General features: G+C 41.4%; 1 protein-coding gene across 1 annotated transcript in view; it reads right to left on the bottom strand.

The window, feature by feature from the left end:
* LOC130277328 (synaptotagmin-13-like) overlaps positions 1-23862 on the bottom strand; it is a 40622-nt gene that overhangs the window by 5535 nt on the left and 11225 nt on the right. The window contains exons 3-4 of the mRNA XM_056527920.1: positions 19250-19381; positions 11490-11797 (exon numbers count right to left, since the gene is read on the bottom strand). Coding sequence (XP_056383895.1) covers positions 11490-11797; positions 19250-19381 — 440 coding nt within the window. The remainder of the gene's footprint in view (positions 1-11489; positions 11798-19249; positions 19382-23862) is intronic.

The raw sequence follows: 23862 nt of genomic DNA, 5'->3' as shown, positions 1-23862 counted from the left end.
AAATGGTTTTCTTTTTGGAACACAGTGCTCTCTGCTGACACCTCTATCCATTTTAGGAACTGTCCAGAGCAGCATATGTTTGCTATCGGGATTTTCTTCTACTCTGGACAGTTCTTAAAATGGACAGAGGTGTCAGCAGAGAGCTCTGTGTTCCAAAAAGAAAACAATTTCTTCTGTAGTATTCAGCAGCTAATAAGCACTGGAAGGATTACGATTTTTTAATAGAAGTAATTTACAAATCTGTTTAACTTTCTGGCACCAGTTGATTTAAAAAAAAAGTTTTCCACGGGAGTACCCCTTTAAATGAACTGGTGCCAGAAAGTTAAACAGATTTGTAAATGACTTCCAAAAAAAAAAAAAAATCTCTATCCTTCCAGTACTTATTAGCAGCTGTATGCTACAGAGGAAATTCTTTGCTTTTTTAATTTCTTTTTTGTCTTGTGCACAGTGCTCTCTGCTGACACCTCGTGTCAGGAACTGTCCAGAGCAGCGTAGGTTTTTTTTTATGAGGATTTTCTCCTGCTCTGGACAGTTCCGGATACGGGCATCAGGTGTCAGCAGAGAGCACTGTGGACAAGACAAAAAAGAAATTTGAAAAGCAAATATTTTCCTCTGTAACATACAGCTGCTAAAAAGTGCTGGAAGGATAAAGATTTTTAAATAGAAGTCATATACATATCTGTTTAACTTTCTGGCACCAGTTGATTAAAAAAAAAATAATGTTTTCCACCGGAGTACCCCTTTAAGCACTGTGTGATTGTATTATTTGGATATTTATGATTGCATTATCTTGGCAAAGCATGTTGGTATTATTTGGGCACCACATGATTGCATTATTTGGACACTATACAATCGTGTTATCTTGGCACTGTTTCTTTGTATTATTTGGACATTGCACTTCACCACCGTATGACTGTATTATTTGGGCACTATATGGTTGCATTGTTTGGGCACTGTTTGATTGTATTATTTACTCACTGTATGATTTGGACCCTGTATGGTATTATTACCTGAGCACTGTTTGATTGTATTATTTATTTACTGTATAATCGTATTGTTTGGGCACTGTTTGATTGTATTATTTATTCACCGTATGACAATTACTACTATTTGAGCACTGTATGATTACATTATTTGGACATTGTAATACTTGGGCACTGTACATTGTATTATCTTGGCACTGTATAATTGTATTATTTAGGCACTGTATGGTTGTATTATGGGTCCTGTTTCATTGTAATATTTGGCATTGTATGACTGTTATTTGGACACGGTACAATCGCGTTATCTTGACCTATTTGATAATATTATTTGGACATTGCATGACTATATTATTTCGCCACTGTATGAACATTTTATTTTGGCACTGCATTGTTGAGTTATGGGCACTGTATGACCGTATTATTTAGGCATTGCATGGTTGAGTTATGGGCACTGTATGACCGTATTATTTGTGCACTGTCTGGTTCAGTTATGGGCAGTGTATGACCGTATTATTTGCGCACTATATGGTTGTGCTATGGGCTCTGTATGACCATATTATTTGGGCACTGTATGACCATATTATTTGGGCACTGTACTGTTCAGTTATGGGCACTGTATGAACATATTATTTAGGCACTGTATGGTTGAGTTATGGGCACTGTATGACCATATTATTTGGGCACTGTATGACCGTATTATTTGTGCACTGTATGGTTCAGTTATGGGCACTGTATGACCATATTATTTGGGCACTATACGGTTCAGTTATGGGCACTGTATGAACATATTATTTTGGCACTGTATGGTTGAGTTATGGGCACTTTATGACCATATTATTTGGGCACTGTATGGTTGTGCTATGGGCACTGTATGACCGTATTATTTGTACACTGTATGGTTCAGTTATGGGCAATGTATAAACATATTATTTGGGCACTGTATGGTTATGCTATGGGCATTGTATGACTGTATTATTTGGGCACTGTATGACTGTATTATTTGTACACTGTATGGTTCAGTTATGGGCACTGTATAAACATATTATTTGGGCACTGTATGGTTATACTATGGGCACTGTATGACTATTATTTGGGCACTGTATGGTTGTGCTATGGGCACTGTATGACTGTATTATTTGGGCACTGTATGACCGTATTATTTGTACACTGTATGGTTCAGTTATGGGCACTGTATAAACATATTATTTGGGCACTGTATGGTTGTGCAATGGGCACTGTATGACCGTATTATTTGTGCACTGTATGGTTATACTATTTATTCACTGTATGGTTTTAGCAGTGTATGGTAGTATTACCTGGGCACTGTTAGATTGCATTATTTATTCACTTATTTGACATTGTACGACTGTTATTTGAGCACTGTATGACTGTATTATATGTGCACTGTATGGTTATACTATTTATTCACTGTATGGTTTTAGCAGTGTATGGTAGTATTACCTGGGCACTGTTAGATTGCATTATTTATTCACTTATTTGACATTGTACGACTGTTATTTGAGCACTGTATGACTGTATTATATGTGCACTGTATGATTAAATTATGTGGACATTGTTATATTTGGGCACTGTACGTTTTTATTATCTTGGCATTGTATAATTGTATTTCCGTATTTGGGCAGTGTTTGACTATATCATTTATTCACTGTATAACTGTATTATTCGGGCACCGTATGGTTGTATTATGGGCACAATCATAATGACTATAATTTGGGCGCTGTATAACTATCAATTGAACACTGTAGGACTATTATTTGGGCACTGTATGACTATTGTTTATACACTGTGGGGGAGATTTATGAAAACCCGTCCAGAGGAAAAGTTGCTGAGTTGCCCATAGCGACCAATCAGATCACTTCTTTCATTTTTCACAGGCCTAAAGTTGCCCATAGCAACCAATCAGATCGATTCTTTCATTTTTCAGAGGCCTAAAGGCCTCTGAAAAATGAAAGAAGCGATCTGATTGGTTGCTATGGGCAACTCAGCAACTTTTCCTCTGGACAGGTTTCGATAAATCTCCCCCTGTATGACTATTATATATACTGTACATTGTATAACTATTGTTTGTACATTGTATGACTATTATTTGTATGCTATATCATATGACTATTATTTTGGCACCGTGGGGGAGATGTATCAAAACCTGTCAAGAGGAAAAGTTGCCCAGTTGCTGAGTTGCCCATAGCAACCAATCAGATTGCTTCTTTCATTTTTAACAAGGCCTCTGCAAAATGAAAGTAGCGATCTGATTGGTTGCTATGGGCAAATGGGCAACTTTTCCTTTGCACAGGTTTTCATAAATCTCCCCCATATGACTATAATTTTTACCCTATACCCTATGGGGGGAGATTTATCAAAACCCGTCCAGAGAAAAAGTTGCTGAGTTGCCCATAGCAACCAATCAGACAGCTACTTTCATTTTGCAGAGGCCTTTTGAAAACTGAAAGAAGCGATCTGATTGGTTGCTATGGGCAACTCGGCAACTTTTCCTCTGGACGGGTTTTGATAAGGGTATGTTCACACTACGGAGTGTGAAGGGAATCTCCGCTCGCAGAATTCAGCGAGCGGAGATTCAGCCTGGCAGCCGGCGGCGGTGGTAGGACCGCGCGGCACTACGCCGTCACCATTAACGGACTTCCGCGCCACGAATGAACATGTTCTTTCTTTGCGCGAAACAATTTCAGCAGTGTGAACGGGTCTCGCGGAAGACCCATTCACAGAGATGCTACCGTTCACTGTGCGGACTTTTACTCGCGGGATTCCGCGGGGATTCCGCAGTGTGAACATACCCTAAATCTCCCCCTCGTATGACTATTATATGGGCACTCTATGATTGTATTGTATTATTTTACGGACTGCATCAATCCATATTGCAAACAACCCGACACAACCTAAGGCTGACCTTGAGTGTCCTCTAGTAAAAATCAAAAATTAGGAACTCAATTATTTTAACGTAAGTATCACTACAACCCCTCCCCCCCAAAAAAAAGACCCCCAAAATGTCCATATAGATGGAAATAAGCGTATATAAGTATCTCCTCTCATCTCGGTGCACAAAACCCATCTGGAAATTTCTCTCCAGTCTCGGTGAATTCCCTGACACCAGGAGGATATTAAGGTGGTGGGGAACATATGAGCAATGCTAAATATAGAAAGTCTTCATCCCCCCTCCTCCCTGCACTAGTGATTCAGTAATGATCTGCGCTGAAGGACTTCTCCAGGAGATCTCACGTGACGCCGGCGGCTGTAAACTAGGACATGCACTCAGGAGCCGCCGCAGATCGCATGCAGGATGATGTGACTCATAATTTGCTTATTATTTATTTTTAAAGGGGTATTCCAGAAACGAAAAAACTTTATATATATATATATATATATATATATATATATATATATATATATATATATCTCAACTGGCTCCAGAATGTTAAACAGATTTGTAAATTACTTCTATAAAAAAAAAAAAATAATCTTAATCCTTTCAGTACTTATCAGCTGCAGAAGTTGAGTTGTTCTTTTCTGTCTACGTGCTCTCTGATGACACCTGCCTCGGGAGCTGTCCAGAGTAGGAAGTCAATCCCCATAGCACACCTCTTCTATTCTGTGCAGTTCCCGAGACAAGCAGAGGTGTCAGCAGAGAGCACTGTTGGCAGACAGAAAAGAACAACTCAACTTCAGCAGCTGATAACTATTGGAAGGATTAAGATATTTTTTTTAATAGAAGTAATTTACAAATTTGTATAACTTTCCGGAGCCAGTTGATCTTAAAAATAAATAGTTTTTTTTCTTGAAATACCCCCTTTTTTTTTAATGTCTTTTATTTCGTTTTTTCGCTTTATTGCCTGGGAGATGATCTGTTGGAGTCATGCAAACTATTTTTCTGATATGTGTTATTGTTATTATTAATTATCATTAGTATTATTGTTGTTATTAATTTTAATATACACAGATGTAGCAGAGCTGGGTTTTGCGATCTGGCAGATCTCGTAGCTAGGAGGACAGATTTCCAGAATAAAACACTGCTATGAGGCTATAATGCAGCGTATCCCAACCAGTGTACCTCCAGCTGTTGCAAAACTACAACTCCCAGCATGCCGAAGGCTGTCCGGGCATGCTGGGAGTTGTAGTTTTGCAACAGCTGGAGGCACCCTGGTTAGTAAACGCTGCTATAGTGGGCCAGTTTAGTGGAACTTTCCATCCTATCTTTACAGCAGTACATTACAGTCAAGTCAATCGAATTTGATGGTAAAAGCGAACAGTGATGTTGTCATTATCCCTCCAGCCCACGCTATGACATCACCATACAGGACCTCCTCAAATAACCCCAGTACTCCTCAGGTAAACTCAACCTTAATTCTGTCACATGACCAGTCTTTTATCAGATAACCATGGCCTCCCTCTGTGACATCATACTTAGATAGCCCCACCCTCTCATTTGGTGACCTCAACAGTCCCACTCTGTGACATCACTAGTCCTTAGGTAAACCAAGTCCTGAGATCACCAGCCTTTCTTAAATATTTTTTTACCCATCATTCTGACATTACCTCTCCTGCTAAGATAAACCTCCCCTAACTCTAAAATCCCACCCCTTATTCTATGACATAACACACCTTTCTCAGATAACCACGCCCTCACTGTGACATCACTAGCCCCCCTTACTCTGTGGGGTCACCAGTCCTCAGATAACCCCACCCCTCATTTTATGACATAATAAGTCTTTATCAGATAACCACGCCCTCACTGTGACATCACCAGCCCCCCTTACTCTGTTGTGTCACCAGTCCTCAGATAACCCCACCCCTCATTTTATGACATAACAAGTCTTTATCAGATAACCACGCCGTCACTGTGACATCACCAGCCCCCCTTACTCTGTGGGGTCACCAGTCCTCAGATAACCCCACCCCTCATTTTATGACATAACAAGTCTTTATCAGATAACCACGCCCTCACTGTGACATCACCATCACAAGTCTTTCTCAGATAACCACGCCCTCACTGTGACATCACCAGTCCTTCTTAGATAACATCACCCTCACACTTTGTGGTATTACCAGTTCCACGTATGTAGTGTCACCAGTCCGCAGATAATCCCACCCCTCATTTTATGACATAACAAGTCTTTATGAGATAACCCCGCCCTTACTGTGACATCATCAGTCCTCCTTACTTTGTGGTATCACCAGTCCTCAGATAACCCCACCCTCATTCTATGACATAACAAGTCTTTATCAGATAACCACGCCCTCATTGTGACATCACTAGTCCTCCTTATACATCCCCCTCTCTCTGTCACATCAGTAGTCATCCTTAGATAACCCAACCTTCTGTGACATCACTAGTCCTCCTTATATAACCTCCTCTCTCTGTGACATCACTAGTCCTCCTTATATAACCTCCTCTCTCTGTCACATCACTAGTCCTCCTTATATAACCCAACCTTCTGTGACATAACTAGTCCTCCTTATATAACCCAACCTTCTGTGACATCACTAGTCCTCCTCATATAACCTCCTCTCCCTGTGACATCACTAGTCCTTCTCATATAACCTCCTCTCCCTGTGACATCACTAGTCCTCCTTATATAACCTTCTCTCTCTGTGACCTCACTAGTCCTCCTTATATAACCTTCTCTCTCTGTGACATCACTAGTCCTCCTTATATAACCTCCTCTCTCTGTGACATCACTAGTTCTCCTTATATAACCCCCCTCTCTGTGACATCACTAGTCCTCCTTAGATAACCCAACCTTCTGTGACATCACTAGTCCTCCTTATATAACCTCCTCTCTCTGTGACATCACTAGTCCTCCTTATATAACCTCCTCTCTCTGTGACATCACTAGTCCTCCTTATCTAACCTTCTCTCTCTGTGACATCACTAGTTCTCCTTATATAACCTCCTCTCCCTGTGACATCACTAGTTCTCCTTATATAACCTCCTCTCTCTGTGACATCACTAGTTCTCCTTATATAAACTCCTCTCTCTGTGACATCACTAGTCCTCCTTATATAACCTCCTCTCCCTGTGACATCACTAGTCCTCCTTATATAACCTCCTCTCTCTGTGACATCACTAGTTCTCCTTATATAACCCCCTCTCTGTGACATCACTAGTCCTCCTTAGATAACCCAACCTTCTGTGACATCACTAGTCCTCCTTATATAACCTCCTCTCTCTGTGACATCACTAGTCCTCCTTATATAACCTCCTCTCTCTGTGACATCACTAGTCCTCCTTATCTAACCTTCTCTCTCTGTGACATCACTAGTTCTCCTTATATAACCTCCTCTCCCTGTGACATCACTAGTTCTCCTTATATAACCTCCTCTCTCTGTGACATCACTAGTTCTCCTTATATAAACTCCTCTCTCTGTGACATCACTAGTCCTCCTTATATAACCTCCTCTCTCTGTGACATCACTAGTTCTCCTCATAAAACCTCCTCTCTCTGTGACATCACTAGTTCTCCTTATCTAACCTCCTCTCTCTGTGACATCACTAGTTCTCCTTGTATAACCTCCTCTCTCTGTGACATCACTAGTTCTCCTTATATAACCCAACCTTCTGTGACATCACTAGTCCTCCTTATATAACCTCCTCTTTCTGTGACATCACTAGTCCTTCTTATATAACCTCCTCTCTCTGTGACATCACTAGTTCTCCTTATATAACCTCCTCTCTCTGTGACATCACTAGTTCTCCTTATATAACCCTCTCTCCCTGTGACATCACTAGTTCTCCTTATATAACCTCCTCTTTCTCTGTGACATCACTGGTCCTCCTTATATAACCTCCTCTCTCTGTGACATCACTAGTTCTCCTTCTATAACTTCCTCTCTCTGTGACATCACTAGTTCTCCTTATGTAACCTCCTCTCTCTGTGACATCACTAGTTCTCCTTATATAACCGCCTCTCTCTGTGACATCACTAGTTCTCCTTATATAACCTCCTCTCTCTGTGACATCACTAGTTCTCCTTATATAACCTTCTCTCTCTGTGACATCACTAGTTCTCCTTATATAACCTCCTCTCTCTGTGACATCACTAGTTCTCCTTATGTAACCTCCTCTTTCTGTGACATCACTAGTTCTCCTTATCTAACCTCCTCTCTGTGACATCACTAGTTCTCCTTATTTAACCCCTTCTCTCTCTGTGACATCACTAGTCTTCCTTATATAACCTCCTCTCTCTGTGACATCACTAGTCCTCCTTATATAACCTCCTCTCTCTATGTCATCACTAGTCCTCCTTATATAACCCCCTCTCTGTGACATCACTAGTCCTCCTTATATAAACTCCTCTCCCTGTGACATCACTAATTCTCCTTATATAACCTCCTCTCTCTGTGACATCACTAGTTCTCCTTATATAACCTCCTCTCTCTGTGACATCACTAGTTCCACTTATATAACCTCCTCTCTCTGTGACATCACTAGTCCTCCTTATATAACCTCCTCTCTCTGTGACATCACTAGTTCTCCTTATATAAACTCCTCTCCCTGTGACATCACTAGTTCTTCTTATATAACCTCCTCTCTCTGTGACATCACTAGTTCTCCTTATATAACCTCCTCTCTCTGTGACATCACTAGTCCTCCTTATATAACCTCCTCTCTCTGTGACATCACTTTTTCTCCTTATATAACCTCCTCTATCTGTGACATCACTAGTTCTCCTTATATAACATCCTCTCTCTGTGACATCACTAGTTCTCCTTATATAACCTCCTCTCTCTGTGACATCACTAGTTCTCCTTATATAACCTTCTCTCTCTGTGACATCACTAGTTCTCCTTATATAACCTCCTCTCTCTGTGACATCACTAGTCCTCCTTATATAACCCCCTCTCTCTGTGACATCACTAGTCCTCCTTATATAACCTCCTCTCTCTGTGACATCACTAGTTCTCCTTTTATAACCTCTTCTCTCTATGACATCACTAGTTCTCCTTATATAACCTCCTCTCTCTGTGACATCACTAGTTCTCCTTATATAACCTCCTCTCTCTGTGACATCACTAGTTCTCCTTATATAACCCCCTCTCTCTGTGACATCACTAGTTCTCCTTATATAACCTCCTCTCTGTGACATCACTAGTTCTCCTTATATAATCTCTTATATAGTCCTCCTTATATAACCTCCTCTCTCTGTGACATCACTAGTTCTCCTTATATAACCTTCTCTCTCTGTGACATCACTAGTTCTCCTTATATAACCTCCTCTCTCTGTGACATCTCTAGTCCTCCTTATATAACCTCCTCTCTCTGTGACATCACTAGTTCTCCTTATATAACCTCCTCTCTCTGTGACATCACTAGTTCTCCTTATATAACCTCCTCTCTCTGTGACATCACTAGTTCTCCTTATATAACCTCCTCTCTCTCTGTGACATCACTAGTCCTCCTTATATAACCTCCTCTCTCTGTGACATCACTAGTTCTCCTTATATAACCTTCTCTCTCTGTGACATCACTTGTTCTCCTTATATATCCCAACCTTCTGTGACATCACTAGTTCTCCTTATATAACCTCCTCTCTCTCTGTGACATCACTAGTCCTCCTTATATAACCCCCTCTCTGTGACATCACTAGTCCTCCTTATATAACCTCTTCTCTGTGACATCACTAGTTCTCCTTATATAACCTCTTCTCTCTGTGACATCACTAGTCCTACTTATATAACCCCCTCTCTCTGTGACATCACTAGTTCTCCTTATATAACCTCCTCTCTCTGTGACATCACTAGTTCTCCTTATATAACCTCCTCTCTCTGTGACATCACTAGTTCTCCTTATATAACCCCTTCTCTCTGTGACATCACTAGTTCTCCTTATATAACCCCTTCTCTCTGTGATATCACTAGTCCTCCTTATTTAACCCCTTCTCTCTGTGACATCACTAGTTCTCCTTATATTAGCCTCTCTCTCTGTGACATCACTAGTCCTCCTTATATAACCTCCTCTCTCTGTGACATCACTAGTCCTCCTTATATAACCCCCTCTCTCTGTGACATAACTAGTCCTCCTTATATAACCTCCTCTCTCTGTGACATCACTAGTCCTCCTTATATAACCTCCTCTCTCTGTGACATCACTAGTCCTCCTTATATAACCTCCTCTCTCTGTGACATCACTAGTCCTCCTTATATAACCCAACCTTCTGTGACATCACTAGTTCTCCTTATATTAGCCTCTCTCTCTGTGACATCACTAGTCCTCCTTATATAACCTCCTCTCTCTGTGACATCACTAGTTCTCCTTATATAACCTCCTCTCTCTGTGACATCACTAGTTCTCCTTATATAACCTCCTCTCTCTGTGACATCACTAGTTCTCCTTATATAACCCAACCTTCTGTGACATCACTAGTTCTCCTTATATAACCTCCTCTCTCTGTGACATCACTAGTTCTCCTTAAATAACCCCCTCTCTCTGTGACATCACTAGTTCTCCTTATATAACCTCCTCTCTCTGTGACATCACTAGTTCTCCTTATATAACCTCCTCTCTCTGTGACATCACTAGTTCTCCTTATATAACCTCCTCTCTCTGTGACATCACTAGTTCTCCTTATGTAACCTCCTCTCTCTGTGACATCACTAGTTCTCCTTATATAACCTCCTCTTCCTGTGACATCACTAGTTCTCCTTATATAACCTCCTCTCTCTATGACATCACTAGTTCTCCTTATATAACCTCCTCTCCCTGTGACATCACTAGTTCTCCTTATATAACCTCCTCTCCCTGTGACATCACTAGTTCTCCTTATATAACCTCCTCTCCCTGTGACATCACTAGTTCTCCTTATATAACCTCCTCTCCCTGTGACATCACTAGTTCTCCTTATATAACCCCCTCTCTCTGTGACATCACTAGTTCTCCTTATATAACCTCCTCTCCCTGTGACATCACTAGTTCTCCTTATATAACCTCCTCTCCCTGTGACATCACTAGTTCTCCTTATATAACCTCCTCTCCCTGTGACATCACTAGTTCTCCTTATATAACCTCCTCTCCCTGTGATATCACTAGTTCTCCTTATATAACCTCCTCTCCCTGTGACATCACTAGTTCTTCTTATATAACCTCCTCTCCCTGTGACATCACTAGTTCTCCTTATATAACCTCCTCTCCCTGTGACATCACTAGTTCTCCTTATATAACCTCCTCTCCCTGTGATATCACTAGTTCTCCTTATATAACCTCCTCTCCCTGTGACATCACTAGTTCTCCTTATATAACCTCCTCTCCCTGTGACATCACTAGTTCTCCTTATATAACCTCCTCTCTCTGTGACATCACTAGTTCTCCTTATATAACCTCCTCTCTCTGTGACATCACTAGTTCTCCTTATATAACCTCCTCTCTCTGTGACATCACTAGTTCTCCTTATATAACCCAACCTTCTGTGACATCACTATTGTCAGCCATCGTGATTATCGCGATATTTCACAGAAACAAACATCTGAAGCTTTCTCCACCTTTTCGGGGGCCCTGAGGTCCACCCATCGTGCTGTGCCAAATGGAATGCCAATGTTAGCCAGGCTCAGGGTGATTTCTCCAGCCAATAGATGGCGCGAGAAGCGATCGCAGTTTCTCAGGGTGAGTGTGAGTGTGGCCTCGGCTCTGTCCTCCTCCTTCAAAGGAAACAGTAAGGCCTCTTCCCACACCGTGTGAGCTTTTCTTTTCACCAGTGCTGTCTGCGCCTCCGTCTGGCCATGATGAGTATTTAGAGAACCCAGGACATAGCAGTGACTTCCGCCATCCTCCTCTCCTGACACGCCCACAGCTACAATATATATATATAAGAAAATGTTACAATATTAAAAAAAAAAAAATGTAAAGTAAGGAAGTGATCAGCAAAACATTTGATATGATTGGCTTGTGAGTGTGAGAAGCTTCTGGTGATTGGCTTGTGAGTATGAGTAGTGTCTGGTGATTGGCTCGTGAGTATGAGTAGTGTCTGGTGATTGGCTTATGAGTATGAGTAGTGTCTGGTGATTGGCTTATGAGTGTGAGAAGCTTCTGGTGATTGGCTTGTGAGTGTGAGTAGTGTCTTTTGATTGGCTTGTGAGTGTGAGTAGTGTCTTTTGATTGGCTTGTGAGTATGAGTAGTGTCTGGTGATTGGCTTGTGAGTATGAGTAGTGTCTGGTGATTGGCTTGTGAGTATGAGTAGTGTCTGGTGATTGGCTTGTGAGTGTGAGTAGTGTCTCGTGATTGGCTTGTGAGTATGAGTAGTGTCTGGTGAATGACTTATGAGTGTGAGAAGCTTCTGGTGATTGGCTTGTGAGTATGAGTAGTGTCTGGTGATTGGCTTGTGAGTGTGAGTAGTGTCTGGTGATTGGCTTGTGAGTATGAGTAGTGTCTGGTGATTGGCTTATGAGTGTGAGAAGCTTCTGGTGATTGGCTTGTGAGTATGAGTAGTGTCTGGTGATTGGCTTGTGAGTATGAGTAGTGTCTGGTGATTGGCTTGTGAGTGTGAGTAGTGTCTTTTGATTGGCTTGTGAGTGTGAGTAGTGTCTTTTGATTGGCTTGTGAGTGTGAGTAGTGTCTTTTGATTGGCTTGTGAGTGTGAGTAGTGTCTTTTGATTGGCTTGTGAGTATGAGTAGTGTCTGGTGATTGGCTTGTGAGTATGAGTAGTGTCTGGTGATTGGCTTGTGAGTATGAGTAGTGTCTGGTGATTGGCTTGTGAGTGTGAGTAGTGTCTTTTGATTGGCTTGTGAGTGTGAGTAGTGTCTGGTGATTGGCTCGTGAGTGTGAGTAGTGTCTGGTGATTGGCTTGTGAGTGTGAGTAGTGTCTGGTGATTGGCTTGTGAGTGTGAGTAGTGTCTGGTGATTGGCTCGTGAGTGTGAGTAGTGTCTGGTGATTGGTTTGTGAATATGAGTAGTGTCTGGTGATTGGCTCGTGATTGTAAGATGTTTCTTGTGATTGGCTTGTGAGTGTGAGTAGTGTCTGGTGATTGGCTTGTGAGTGTGAGTAGTGTCTGGTGATTGGCTTGTGAGTATGAGTAGTGTCTGGTGATTGGCTTATGAGTGTGAGAAGCTTCTGGTGATTGGCTTGTGAGTATGAGTAGTGTCTGGTGATTGGCTTGTGAGTGTGAGTAGCGTCTGGTGATTGGCTTGTGAGTATGAGTAGTGTCTGGTGATTGGCTTATGAGTGTGAGAAGCTTCTGGTGATTGGCTTGTGAGTATGAGTAGTGTCTGGTGATTGGCTTGTGAGTATGAGTAGTGTCTGGTGATTGGCTTGTGAGTGTGAGTAGTGTCTTTTGATTGGCTTGTGAGTGTGAGTAGTGTCTGGTGATTGGCTCGTGAGTGTGAGTAGTGTCTGGTGATTGGCTTGTGAGTGTGAGTAGTGTCTGGTGATTGGCTTGTGAGTGTGAGTAGTGTCTGGTGATTGGCTCGTGAGTGTGAGTAGTGTCTGGTGATTGGTTTGTGAATATGAGTAGTGTCTGTTGATTGGCTCGTGATTGTGAGATGTTTCTTGTGATTGGCTTGTGAGTGTGAGTAGTGTCTGCTGATTGGCTTGTGAGTATGAGTAGTGTCTGGTGATTGGCTTGTGAGTGTGAGTAGTGTCTGGTAATTGGCTTATGAGTGTGAGAAGCTTCTGGTGATTGGCTTGTGAGTATGAGTAGTGTCTGGTGATGGGCTTGTGAGTGTGAGTAGTGTCTGGTGATTGGCTTGTGAGTATGAGTAGTGTCTGGTGATTGGCTTATGAGTGTGAGAAGCTTCTGGTGATTGACTTGTGAGTATGAGTAGTGTCTGGTGATTGGCTTGTGAGTATGAGTAGTGTCTGGTGATTGGCTTGTGAGTGTGAGTAGTGTCTTTTGATTGGCTTGTGAGTGGGAGTAGTGTCTGGTGATTGGCTCGTGAGTGTGAGTAGTGTCTGGTGATTGGCTTGTGAGTATGAGTAGTGTCTGGTGATTGGCTTGTGAGTGGGAGTAGTGTCTGGTGATTGGCTTGTGAGTGTGAGTAGTGTCTGGTGATTGGCTCGTGAGTGTGAGTAGTGTCTGGTGATTGGCTCGTGAGTGTGAGTAGTGTCTGGTGATTGGCTCGTGAGTGTGAGTAGTGTCTGGTGATTGGCTTGTGAGTATGAGTAGTGTCTGGTGATTGGCTTGTGAGTGGGAGTAGTGTCTGGTGATTGGCTTGTGAGTGTGAGTAGTGTCTGGTGATTGGCTCGTGAGTGTGAGTAGTGTCTGGTGATTGGTTTGTGAATATGAGTAGTGTCTGGTGATTGGCTCGTGATTGTGAGATGTCTCTTGTGATTGGCTTGTGAGTGTGAGTAGTGTCTGGTGATTGGCTTGTGAGTATGAGTAGTGTCTGGTGATTGGCTTGTGAGTTTGAGTAGTGTCTTGTGATTGGCTTGTGAGTGTGAGACGCCTCTTGTGATTGGCTCGTGAGTATGAGTAGTGTCTGGTGATTGGCTTGTGAGTGTGAGTAGTGTCTGGTGATTGGCTTGTGAGTGTGAGACGCCTCTTGTGATTGGCTTGTGAGTTTGAGTAGTGTCTGGTGATTGGCTTGTGAGTTTGAGTAGTGTCTGGTGATTGGCTTGTGAGTGTGAATAGTGTCTGGTGATTGGCTCGTGAGTGTGAGTAGTGTCTGGTGATTGGCTCGTGAGTGTGAGACGCCTCTTGTGATTGGCTTGTGAGTGTGAGTAGTGTCTGGTGATTGGCTTGTGAGTGTGAGTAGTGTCTGGTGATTGGCTTGTGAGTGTGAGTAGTGTCTGGTCATTGGCTCGTGAGTGTGAGTAGTGTCTGGTGATTGGCTTGTGAGTATGAGTAGTGTCTGGTGATTGGCTTGTGAGTGTGAGTAGTGTCTGGTGATTGGCTTGTGAGTGTGAGTAGTGTCTGGTGATTGGCTCGTGAGTGTGAAACGCCTCTTGTGATTGGCTCGTGAGTGTGAGACGCCTCTTGTGATTGGCTTGTGAGTGTGAGTAGTGTCTGGTGATTGGCTTGTGAGTATGAGTAGTGTCTGGTGATTGGCTCGTGAGTGTGAGAAGCTTCTGGTGATTGGCTTGTGAGTATGAGTAGTGTCTGGTGATTAGCTTGTGAGTGTGAGTAGTGTCTGGTGATTGGCTTGTGAGTGTGAGTAGTGTCTGGTGATTGGCTTGTGAGTGTGAGTAGTGTCTGGTGATTGGCTTGTGAGTGTGAGACGCCTCTTGTGATTGGCTTGTGAGTGTGAGACGCCTCTTGTGATTGGCTTGTGAGTGTGAGACGCCTCTTGTGATTGGCTTGTGAGTGTGAGACGCCTCTTGTGATTGGCTTGTGAGTGTGAGACGCCTCTTGTGATTGGCTTGTGAGTGTGAGACACCTCTTGTGATTGGCTTGTGAGTGTGAGACGCCTCTTGTGATTGGCTTGTGAGTGTGAGACGCCTCTTGTGATTGGCTTGTGAGTGTGAGACGCCTCTTGTGATTGGCTTGTGAGTGTGCGACGCCTCTTGTGATTGGCTTGTGAGTGTGAGACGCCTCTTGTGATTGGCTTGTGAGTGTGAGATGCCTCTTGTGAGTGTGAGTAGTGTCTTTTGATTGGCTTGTGAGTATGAGTAGTGTCTGGTGATTGGCTTGTGAGTATGAGTAGTGTCTGGTGATTGGCTTGTGAGTATGAGTAGTGTCTGGTGATTGGCTTGTGAGTGTGAGTAGTGTCTCGTGATTGGCTTGTGAGTATGAGTAGTGTCTGGTGATTGGCTTATGAGTGTGAGAAGCTTCTGGTGATTGGCTTGTGAGTATGAGTAGTGTCTGGTGATTGGCTTGTGAGTGTGAGTAGTGTCTGGTGATTGGCTTGTGAGTATGAGTAGTGTCTGGTGATTGGCTTATAAGTGTGAGTAGTGTCTGGTGATTGGCTTGTGAGTGTGAGTAGTGTCTGGTGATTGGCTCGTGAGTGTGAGACGCCTCTTGTGATTGGCTCGTGAGTGTGAGACGCCTCTTGTGATTGGCTTGTGAGTGTGAGTAGTGTCTGGTGATTGGCTTGTGAGTATGAGTAGTGTCTGGTGATTGGCTCGTGAGTGTGAGAAGCTTCTGGTGATTGGCTTGTGAGTATGAGTAGTGTCTGGTGATTGGCGTGTGAGTAGTGTCTGGTGATTGGCTTGTGAGTGTGAGTAGTGTCTGGTGATTGGCTTGTGAGTGTGAGTAGTGTCTGGTGATTGGCTTGTGAGTGTGAGTAGTGTCTGGTGATTGGCTTGTGAGTGTGAGACGCCTCTTGTGATTGGCTTGTGAGTGTGAGACGCCTCTTGTGATTGGCTTGTGAGTGTGAGACGCCTCTTGTGATTGGCTTGTGAGTGTGAGACGCCTCTTGTGATTGGCTTGTGAGTGTGAGACACCTCTTGTGATTGGCTTGTGAGTGTGAGACACCTCTTGTGATTGGCTTGTGAGTGTGAGACGCCTCTTGTGATTGGCTTGTGAGTGTGAGACGCCTCTTGTGATTGGCTTGTGAGTGTGAGACGCCTCTTGTGATTGGCTTGTGAGTGTGCGACGCCTCTTGTGATTGGCTTGTGAGTGTGAGACGCCTCTTGTGATTGGCTTGTGAGTGTGAGATGCCTCTTGTGATTGGCTTGTGAGTGTGAGACGCCTCTTGTGATTGGCTTGTGAGTGTGAGTAGTGTCTGGTGATTGGCTTGTGAGTGTGAGACGCCTCTTGTGATTGGCTTGTGAGTGTGAGACGCCTCTTGTGATTGGCTTGTGAGTGTGAGACGCCTCTTGTGATTGGCTTGTGAGTGTGAGACGCCTCTTGTGATTGGCTTGTGAGTGTGAGACGCCTCTTGTGATTGGCTTGTGAGTGTGAGACGCCTCTTGTGATTGGCTTGTGAGTGTGAGACGCCTCTTGTGATTGGCTTGAGAGTGTGAGACGCCTCTTGTGATTGGCTTGAGAGTGTGAGACGCCTCTTGTGATTGGCTTGAGAGTGTGAGATGCCTCTTGTGATTGGCTGGCAGTTTTGTTGATGTGAGAATCAGTCTAACATGAAATAATCTAGGTGATGGACAGGATGTAAAAAAACTAAAAACTAAAAACAAGACATATTTTTCTAATCCTTTACAAACCTTTAAACCCCCTGTTTGTGCCACATCTGCTGTAAACCTGCAGCTCCCTGTATTATAGACGCATCTCTGTATATACCGCATATCTGTATATACCACATTTCTGTATATACCTCATCTCTGTATATACCACATCTCTGTATATACCACATCTCTGTATATACCGCATCTCTGTATATACCTCATCTCTGTATATACCGCATTTCTGTATATACCTCATCTCTGTATATACCACATCTCTGTATATACCGCATCTCTGTATATACCGCATCTCTGTATATACCTCATCTCTGTATATACCGCATCTCTGTATATACTGTACCACATCTCTGTATATACCGCATATCTGTATATACCTCATCTCTGTATATACCGCATCTCTGTATATACCGCATCTCTGTATATACCGCATTTCTGTATATACCTCATCTCTGTATATACCACATCTCTGTATATACCGCATCTCTGTATATACCGCATCTCTGTATATACCGCATTTCTGTATATACCTCATCTCTGTATATACCGCATCTCTGTATATACTGTACCACATCTCTGTATATACCGCATATCTGTATATACCTCATCTCTGTATATACCGCATCTCTGTATATACCACATCTCTGTATATACCTCATCTCTGTATATACCGCATATCTGTATATACCTCATATCAGTATATACACCACATCTCTGTATCTCTGTATATACCGAATCTCTGTATATACCTCATCTCTGTATATACCTCATCTCTGTATACACCACATCTCTGTATCTCTGTATATACTGCATATATGCATATACCTTATCTCAGTATATACACCACATCTCTATATCTCTGTATATACCTCATCTCTGTATATACCTCATCTCTGTATATACCTCATCTCTGTATATACCACATCTCTGTATATACCTCATCTCAGTATATACACCACATCTCTGTATCTCTGTATATACCGTATCTCTGTATATACCTCATCTCTGTATATACCTCATCTCTGTATCTCTGTATATACCTCATCTCTGTATATACCTCATCTCTGCATATACCGCATCTCTGTATATACCTCATCTCTGTATATACCTCATCTCTGTATCTCTGTATATACCTCATCTCTGTATATACCTCATCTCTGTATCTCTGTATATACCATATCTCTGTATAAACCTCATCTCTGTATAAACCTCATCTCTGTATATACCACATCTCTGTATATACCTCATCTCTGTATCTCTGTATATACCTCATCTCTGTATATACCTCATCTCTGTATAAACCTCATCTCTGTATATACCTCATCTCTGTATATACCTCATCTCTGTATCTCTGTATATACCTCATCTCTGTATATACCTCATCTCTGTATATACCTCATCTCTGTATAAACCTCATCTCTGTATATACCTCATCTCTGTATAAACCTCATCTCTGTATATACCTCATCTCTGTATATACCTCATCTCTGTATCTCTGTATATACCTCATCTCTGTATATACCTCATCTCTGTATAAACCTCATCTCTGTATATACCTCATCTCTGTATAAACCTCATCTCTGTATATACCTCATCTCTGTATATACCTCATCTCTGTATAAACCTCATCTCTGTATATACCTCATCTCTGTATAAACCTCATCTCTGTATATACCTCATCTCTGTATATACCTCATCTCTGTATCTCTGTATATACCTCATCTCTGTATATACCTCATCTCTGTATAAACCTCATCTCTGTATATACCTCATCTCTGTATAAACCTCATCTCTGTATATACCTCATCTCTGTATATACCTCATCTCTGTATCTCTGTATATACCTCATCTCTGTATAAACCTCATCTCTGTATATACCTCATCTCTGTATATACCTCATCTCTGTATATACCTCATCTCTGTATATACCTCATCTCTGTATCTCTGTATATACCTCATCTCTGTATATACCTCATCTCTGTATATACCTCATCTCTGTATAAACCTCATCTCTGTATATACCTCATCTCTGTATAAACCTCATCTCTGTATATACCTCATCTCTGTATATACCTCATCTCTGTATCTCTGTATATACTGCTGTGAAGATAAATAACTACTAGACCTGTATTGATTATGTGACGTCTGCTCTTTATGTCAGGTATCCTCATGTACATATCACCAATAACCATATAGCTAGAATTTATCATAAACCATGAATAGAAATATTTACCCTCCAGAAAAGACACACACAACTCTGATGTCTGGCGGTCGTACCCCAGAGAATAGCGCAGTTTTGGCGTATGATGTACGGGGCTCAGCTTCTCAACACCCTCCTGATCCGGAGACGTATTAGGAATCTGGTCTGGGGAAAAAAGGTATATAAGTGTAAAGAATAGATATAAGATAGATAGATAGATATGAGATAGATAGATATGAGATAGATATGAGATAGATAGATAAGAGATAGATAGATAGAGAGATAGATATGAGATAGATAGATATGAGATAGATAGATAGATAGATAGATAGATATGAGATAGATAGATAGATATGAGATAGATAGATATGAGATAGATAGATAGATATGAGATAGATAGATAGATAGATATGAGATAGACAGATAGATAGAGAGAGAGAGATAGATATGAGATAGATGGATATGAGATAGATAGATAGATATGAGATAGATAGATATGAGATAGATATGAGATAGATAGATATGAGATAGATAGAGAGATAGAGAGATAGATAGATAGATAGATAGATAGATATGAAATAGATAGATATGAGATAGATAGATATGAGATAGATAGATAAGAGATAGATAGATAGATATGAGATAGATAGATGGATATGAGATAGATGGATATGAGATAGATGGATATGAGATAGATAGATAGATATGAGATAGATAGATAGATATGAGATAGATAGATAGATATGAGATAGATAGATAGATAGATAGATAGATAGATAGATAGATATTAGATAGATAGATATGAGATAGATAGATAGATAGATAGATATGAGATAGATAGATATGAGATAGATAGATATTAGATAGATAGATATGAGATAGATAGATATTAGATAGATAGATAGATATGAGATAGATATGAGATAGATAGAGAGATAGATAGATAGATAGATATGAGATAGATAGATAGATAGATATGAGATAGATAGATATTAGATAGATAGATATGAGATAGATAGATAGATATGAGATATATAGATAGATAGATATTAGATAGATAGATATTAGATAGATAGATAGATAGATATGAGATAGATAGATAGATAGATATGAGATAGATAGATAGATATGAGATAGATAGATAGATAGATAGATATTAGATAGATAGATATGAGATAGATAGATAGATATGAGATAGATAGATATGAGATAGATAGATATTAGATAGATAGATATGAGATAGATAGATAGATATTAGATAGATAGATAGATATGAGATAGATATGAGATAGATATGAGAGATAGATATTAGATAGATAGATAGATATGAGATAGATAGATAGATATGAGATAGATAGATATTAGATAGATAGATGTGAGATAGATAGATAGATATGAGATAAATAGATAGATAGATATTAGATAGATAGATATGAGATAGATAGATAGATATGAGATAGATAGATAGATAGATATGAGATAGATAGAGAGATAGATATGAGATAGATAGATAGATAGATATGAGATAGATATTAGAGAGATATGAGAGAGATATGAGATATGAGATAGATAGATAGATAGATAGATATGAGATAGATATGAGATAGATAGATAGATGGATGGATAGATAGATATGAGATAGATAAATGGATAGATAGATATGAGATAGATAGATAGATGGATAGATATGAGATGCTGGGAGTTGTAGTTTTGCAATATCTAGAGGAATCCTGTTAGGAAAATATAATTCTAGATATAATGTCTTCCTTCCTTCCTTTTCTCTATGCTCTGGCTCCATATCTCGGTTGTGATGAGATCTCGCCATGATTTGCATACAGATAACCTCTGTTCTCCACAGAGCCACTTGTCATCCTGTATTAGGTGAGAGCGCCCCCTCTGTCTCACACGTCACATTGTATATAGGATGAGTCACTAATGCTCAGGAGGCCACAACACTCGGATCCACGGTCTTCACATTACCCCAACCTAATAAGACAAGATACTCCCCGGGAATATCCATCATAGAGACCTGACAGACAGCGGGGACAAGACATGGCCGCCGAGTGAGGAGAAGAATAACAGAGAATGAAGAAACCTCTAGAAGAAGAGATAAATCTATGTGTGGACAGGAAATCCCATTTTACATAGGAGCCGGTCTGATCACTAGTCCACAACTCTAGGTCAGTAGATGCCTTCTCATGAACTCGAAGCCTCCTCCAACACCAACCTTCTAAAGCCAGAATAGGGACATATAAGCTCCACCCCTGAGGAACTCAGGAGTGCCCAAAATGCCCACTTTGAGCAGGGTTTCGCCCCTTTCCTTGCCCAGTTGGCGTGATTGTCCCAACAAACTCTCAACTTTTGACACTCATAATCCAACCAAACACCAGGTGGTCCTTGGGGGTCTTCTGCATTTTGCTCCACTCTAACTTTTGGCACAGAGATCACCATGAGGCACCTCCATGGGGACAAAATTATCAGCAGCACTTGGGCCTTTGGACTTGGAGGCCCCTCTATAACATAATGAACACCAGTACTATAACCAGCACGTGGATGGTTGGTGGCCCTTTTACAGGTCTCTCATTGGGGGCCAGAAGCTTCATGTTACGTCAAGTCCCATTTAACTCCATAGTTTTCTCTTCAACGTTACTTCAGATATCTCAATATCCAGATAGGAAAAGTAAGAGGCTTCTGTTCCCCAATGCACCCCCTTTTCCTGGCCCTGTTGATGGTCCTACCTCATGGACCCTCAAAATTTATATCTATGGTACATCAGGTCACTCCAATGCTAAACCCAGAGGTGGACTCACACAGCTGTCTTAAAGGGGTACTCTGCTGGAAACATTTTTTTTTTTTATCATCTGGTGCCAGAAAGTTAAACAGATTTGTAAATGACTTCTATTTACAAATCTTAATCCTTCCAGTACATATCAGCTGCTGTATGCTCCATAGGAAGTTCTTTTCTTTTTGAATTTCCTTTCTGCCTGACCACAGTGCTCTCTGCTGACACCTCTGTCCATTTTAGGAACTGTCCAGAGTAAGAAAAAAATCTCCATAGCAAACCTATCCTGCTCGGACAGTTCCTAAAATGGACAGAGGTGTCAGCAGAGAGCACTGTGGTCAGACAGAAAGGAAATTCAAAAAAGAAAACAACTTCCTGTGGAGCATACAGCAGCTGATAAGTACTGGAAGGATTAAGATTTTTAAATAGAAGTAATTTACGAATCTGCTTAACTTTCCGGTACCAGGTGATTTAAAAAAAATAAAAAAATTATAATATTGTTTTCCAGGGGAGTACCCCTTTAATATAGAGATTGTAATATAGGAAAACATAGAGGCTTCTGTTTACCAATGCACCCCCATTTCCTGGCCCTGATGGCACCCCGAAATTTTTTATCTATGGTTCATCAGGTCACACCAATGGTAGACTCACACAGCTGTCTTAATAAAGACATTGTAATCGCTCTCTGTCCGAAAAATGTTATCCCTTTTCTTGGTACATTAAATGGCCCACGCACGATTTCCCTAGAAAAGCCCCTATTTGCATAAGCCCCACCCCTGAGGTTCATTGTGCAGGACAATTTGAGCTATGAGCTCAGTGCTGCCCTCTGCTTTCTCAGTAAGACATATCAGAGTTTTCGGTGGGGTCCATGAGCCTCAACTAATTACCCCCCCCCCCTTTTTTTTTATTTTTTATTATTAATCCCTCTTTTTTTTTTTTTTTTGTACTTTTCCAATTTTCGGAGATCCCTTTTTATTAGACAGTTTATACAATCAAGTGGAGTTGCCCTTTAAGGACGTGCTATTGTAATAGAGAGGCTCTGAAACAGTCTTTCCCAACCAGGGTGCATCCAGCTGTTGCAAAACTACAACTCCCAGCATGCCCGGACAGCCAAAGGCTGTCCAGGCATGTTGGGAGTTGTAGTTCTGCAACAGCTAAAGACCTCCTGGTTGGGAAACCGTGCTCTGGAAGCTAAATTATCACCACTTACATAGTAGCAACAAGGGCTATTGATCTCATGAGGGCTCTAGAGTTCAAGCGCGCAACAATACTGTCATATAGACTCACGTGAAAACCATATATATGCCCCACAAGCCGGCACGTAGAACATATCCTTTGGCGCTTGACTGGAATCCGGAATATCTAACTCCAGGTTTTGCCTTTTTCCACCCAACACCCTCTATGGGCAGTATTTTTGTTTTGGCTGATTTTGCACTTTTTAGAAAGAAAGAAAAACACATATAGTGTTGCCCGGTCTTCCTACCTAAACCTTGTTTCAGAGTAAACAATGACCCTTTTGTTCTTATACCCCGTCCTCATATTCCGTGTGATATCTTGTTCTCATATCCCGACCTCATATATGACCTTAAATCCCCGCCACATATCCTGTCCTTATATCCCGACCTCATATATGACCTTAAATCCCCGCCACATATCCTGTCCTTATATCCCGACCTCATATCTTATCCTCATATCCTGACCTCATATCCCATCCTCATATCCCGTCCTCATATCCTATCCTCATATCCCGTCCTTATATCCTGACCTCATATCCCATCCTCATATCCCGTCCTCATATCCCATTCTCATATCATGACCTCATATCCCATCCACATATCATGACCTCATATCCCATCCTCATATC

The sequence above is a fragment of the Hyla sarda genome, chromosome 6 (genome assembly GCF_029499605.1).
Source record: "Hyla sarda isolate aHylSar1 chromosome 6, aHylSar1.hap1, whole genome shotgun sequence".
NCBI lineage: Eukaryota > Metazoa > Chordata > Amphibia > Anura > Hylidae > Hyla > Hyla sarda.
Note: the sequence above shows the minus strand (reverse complement) of the source record. Positions and strands in the feature narration are given on the sequence as shown.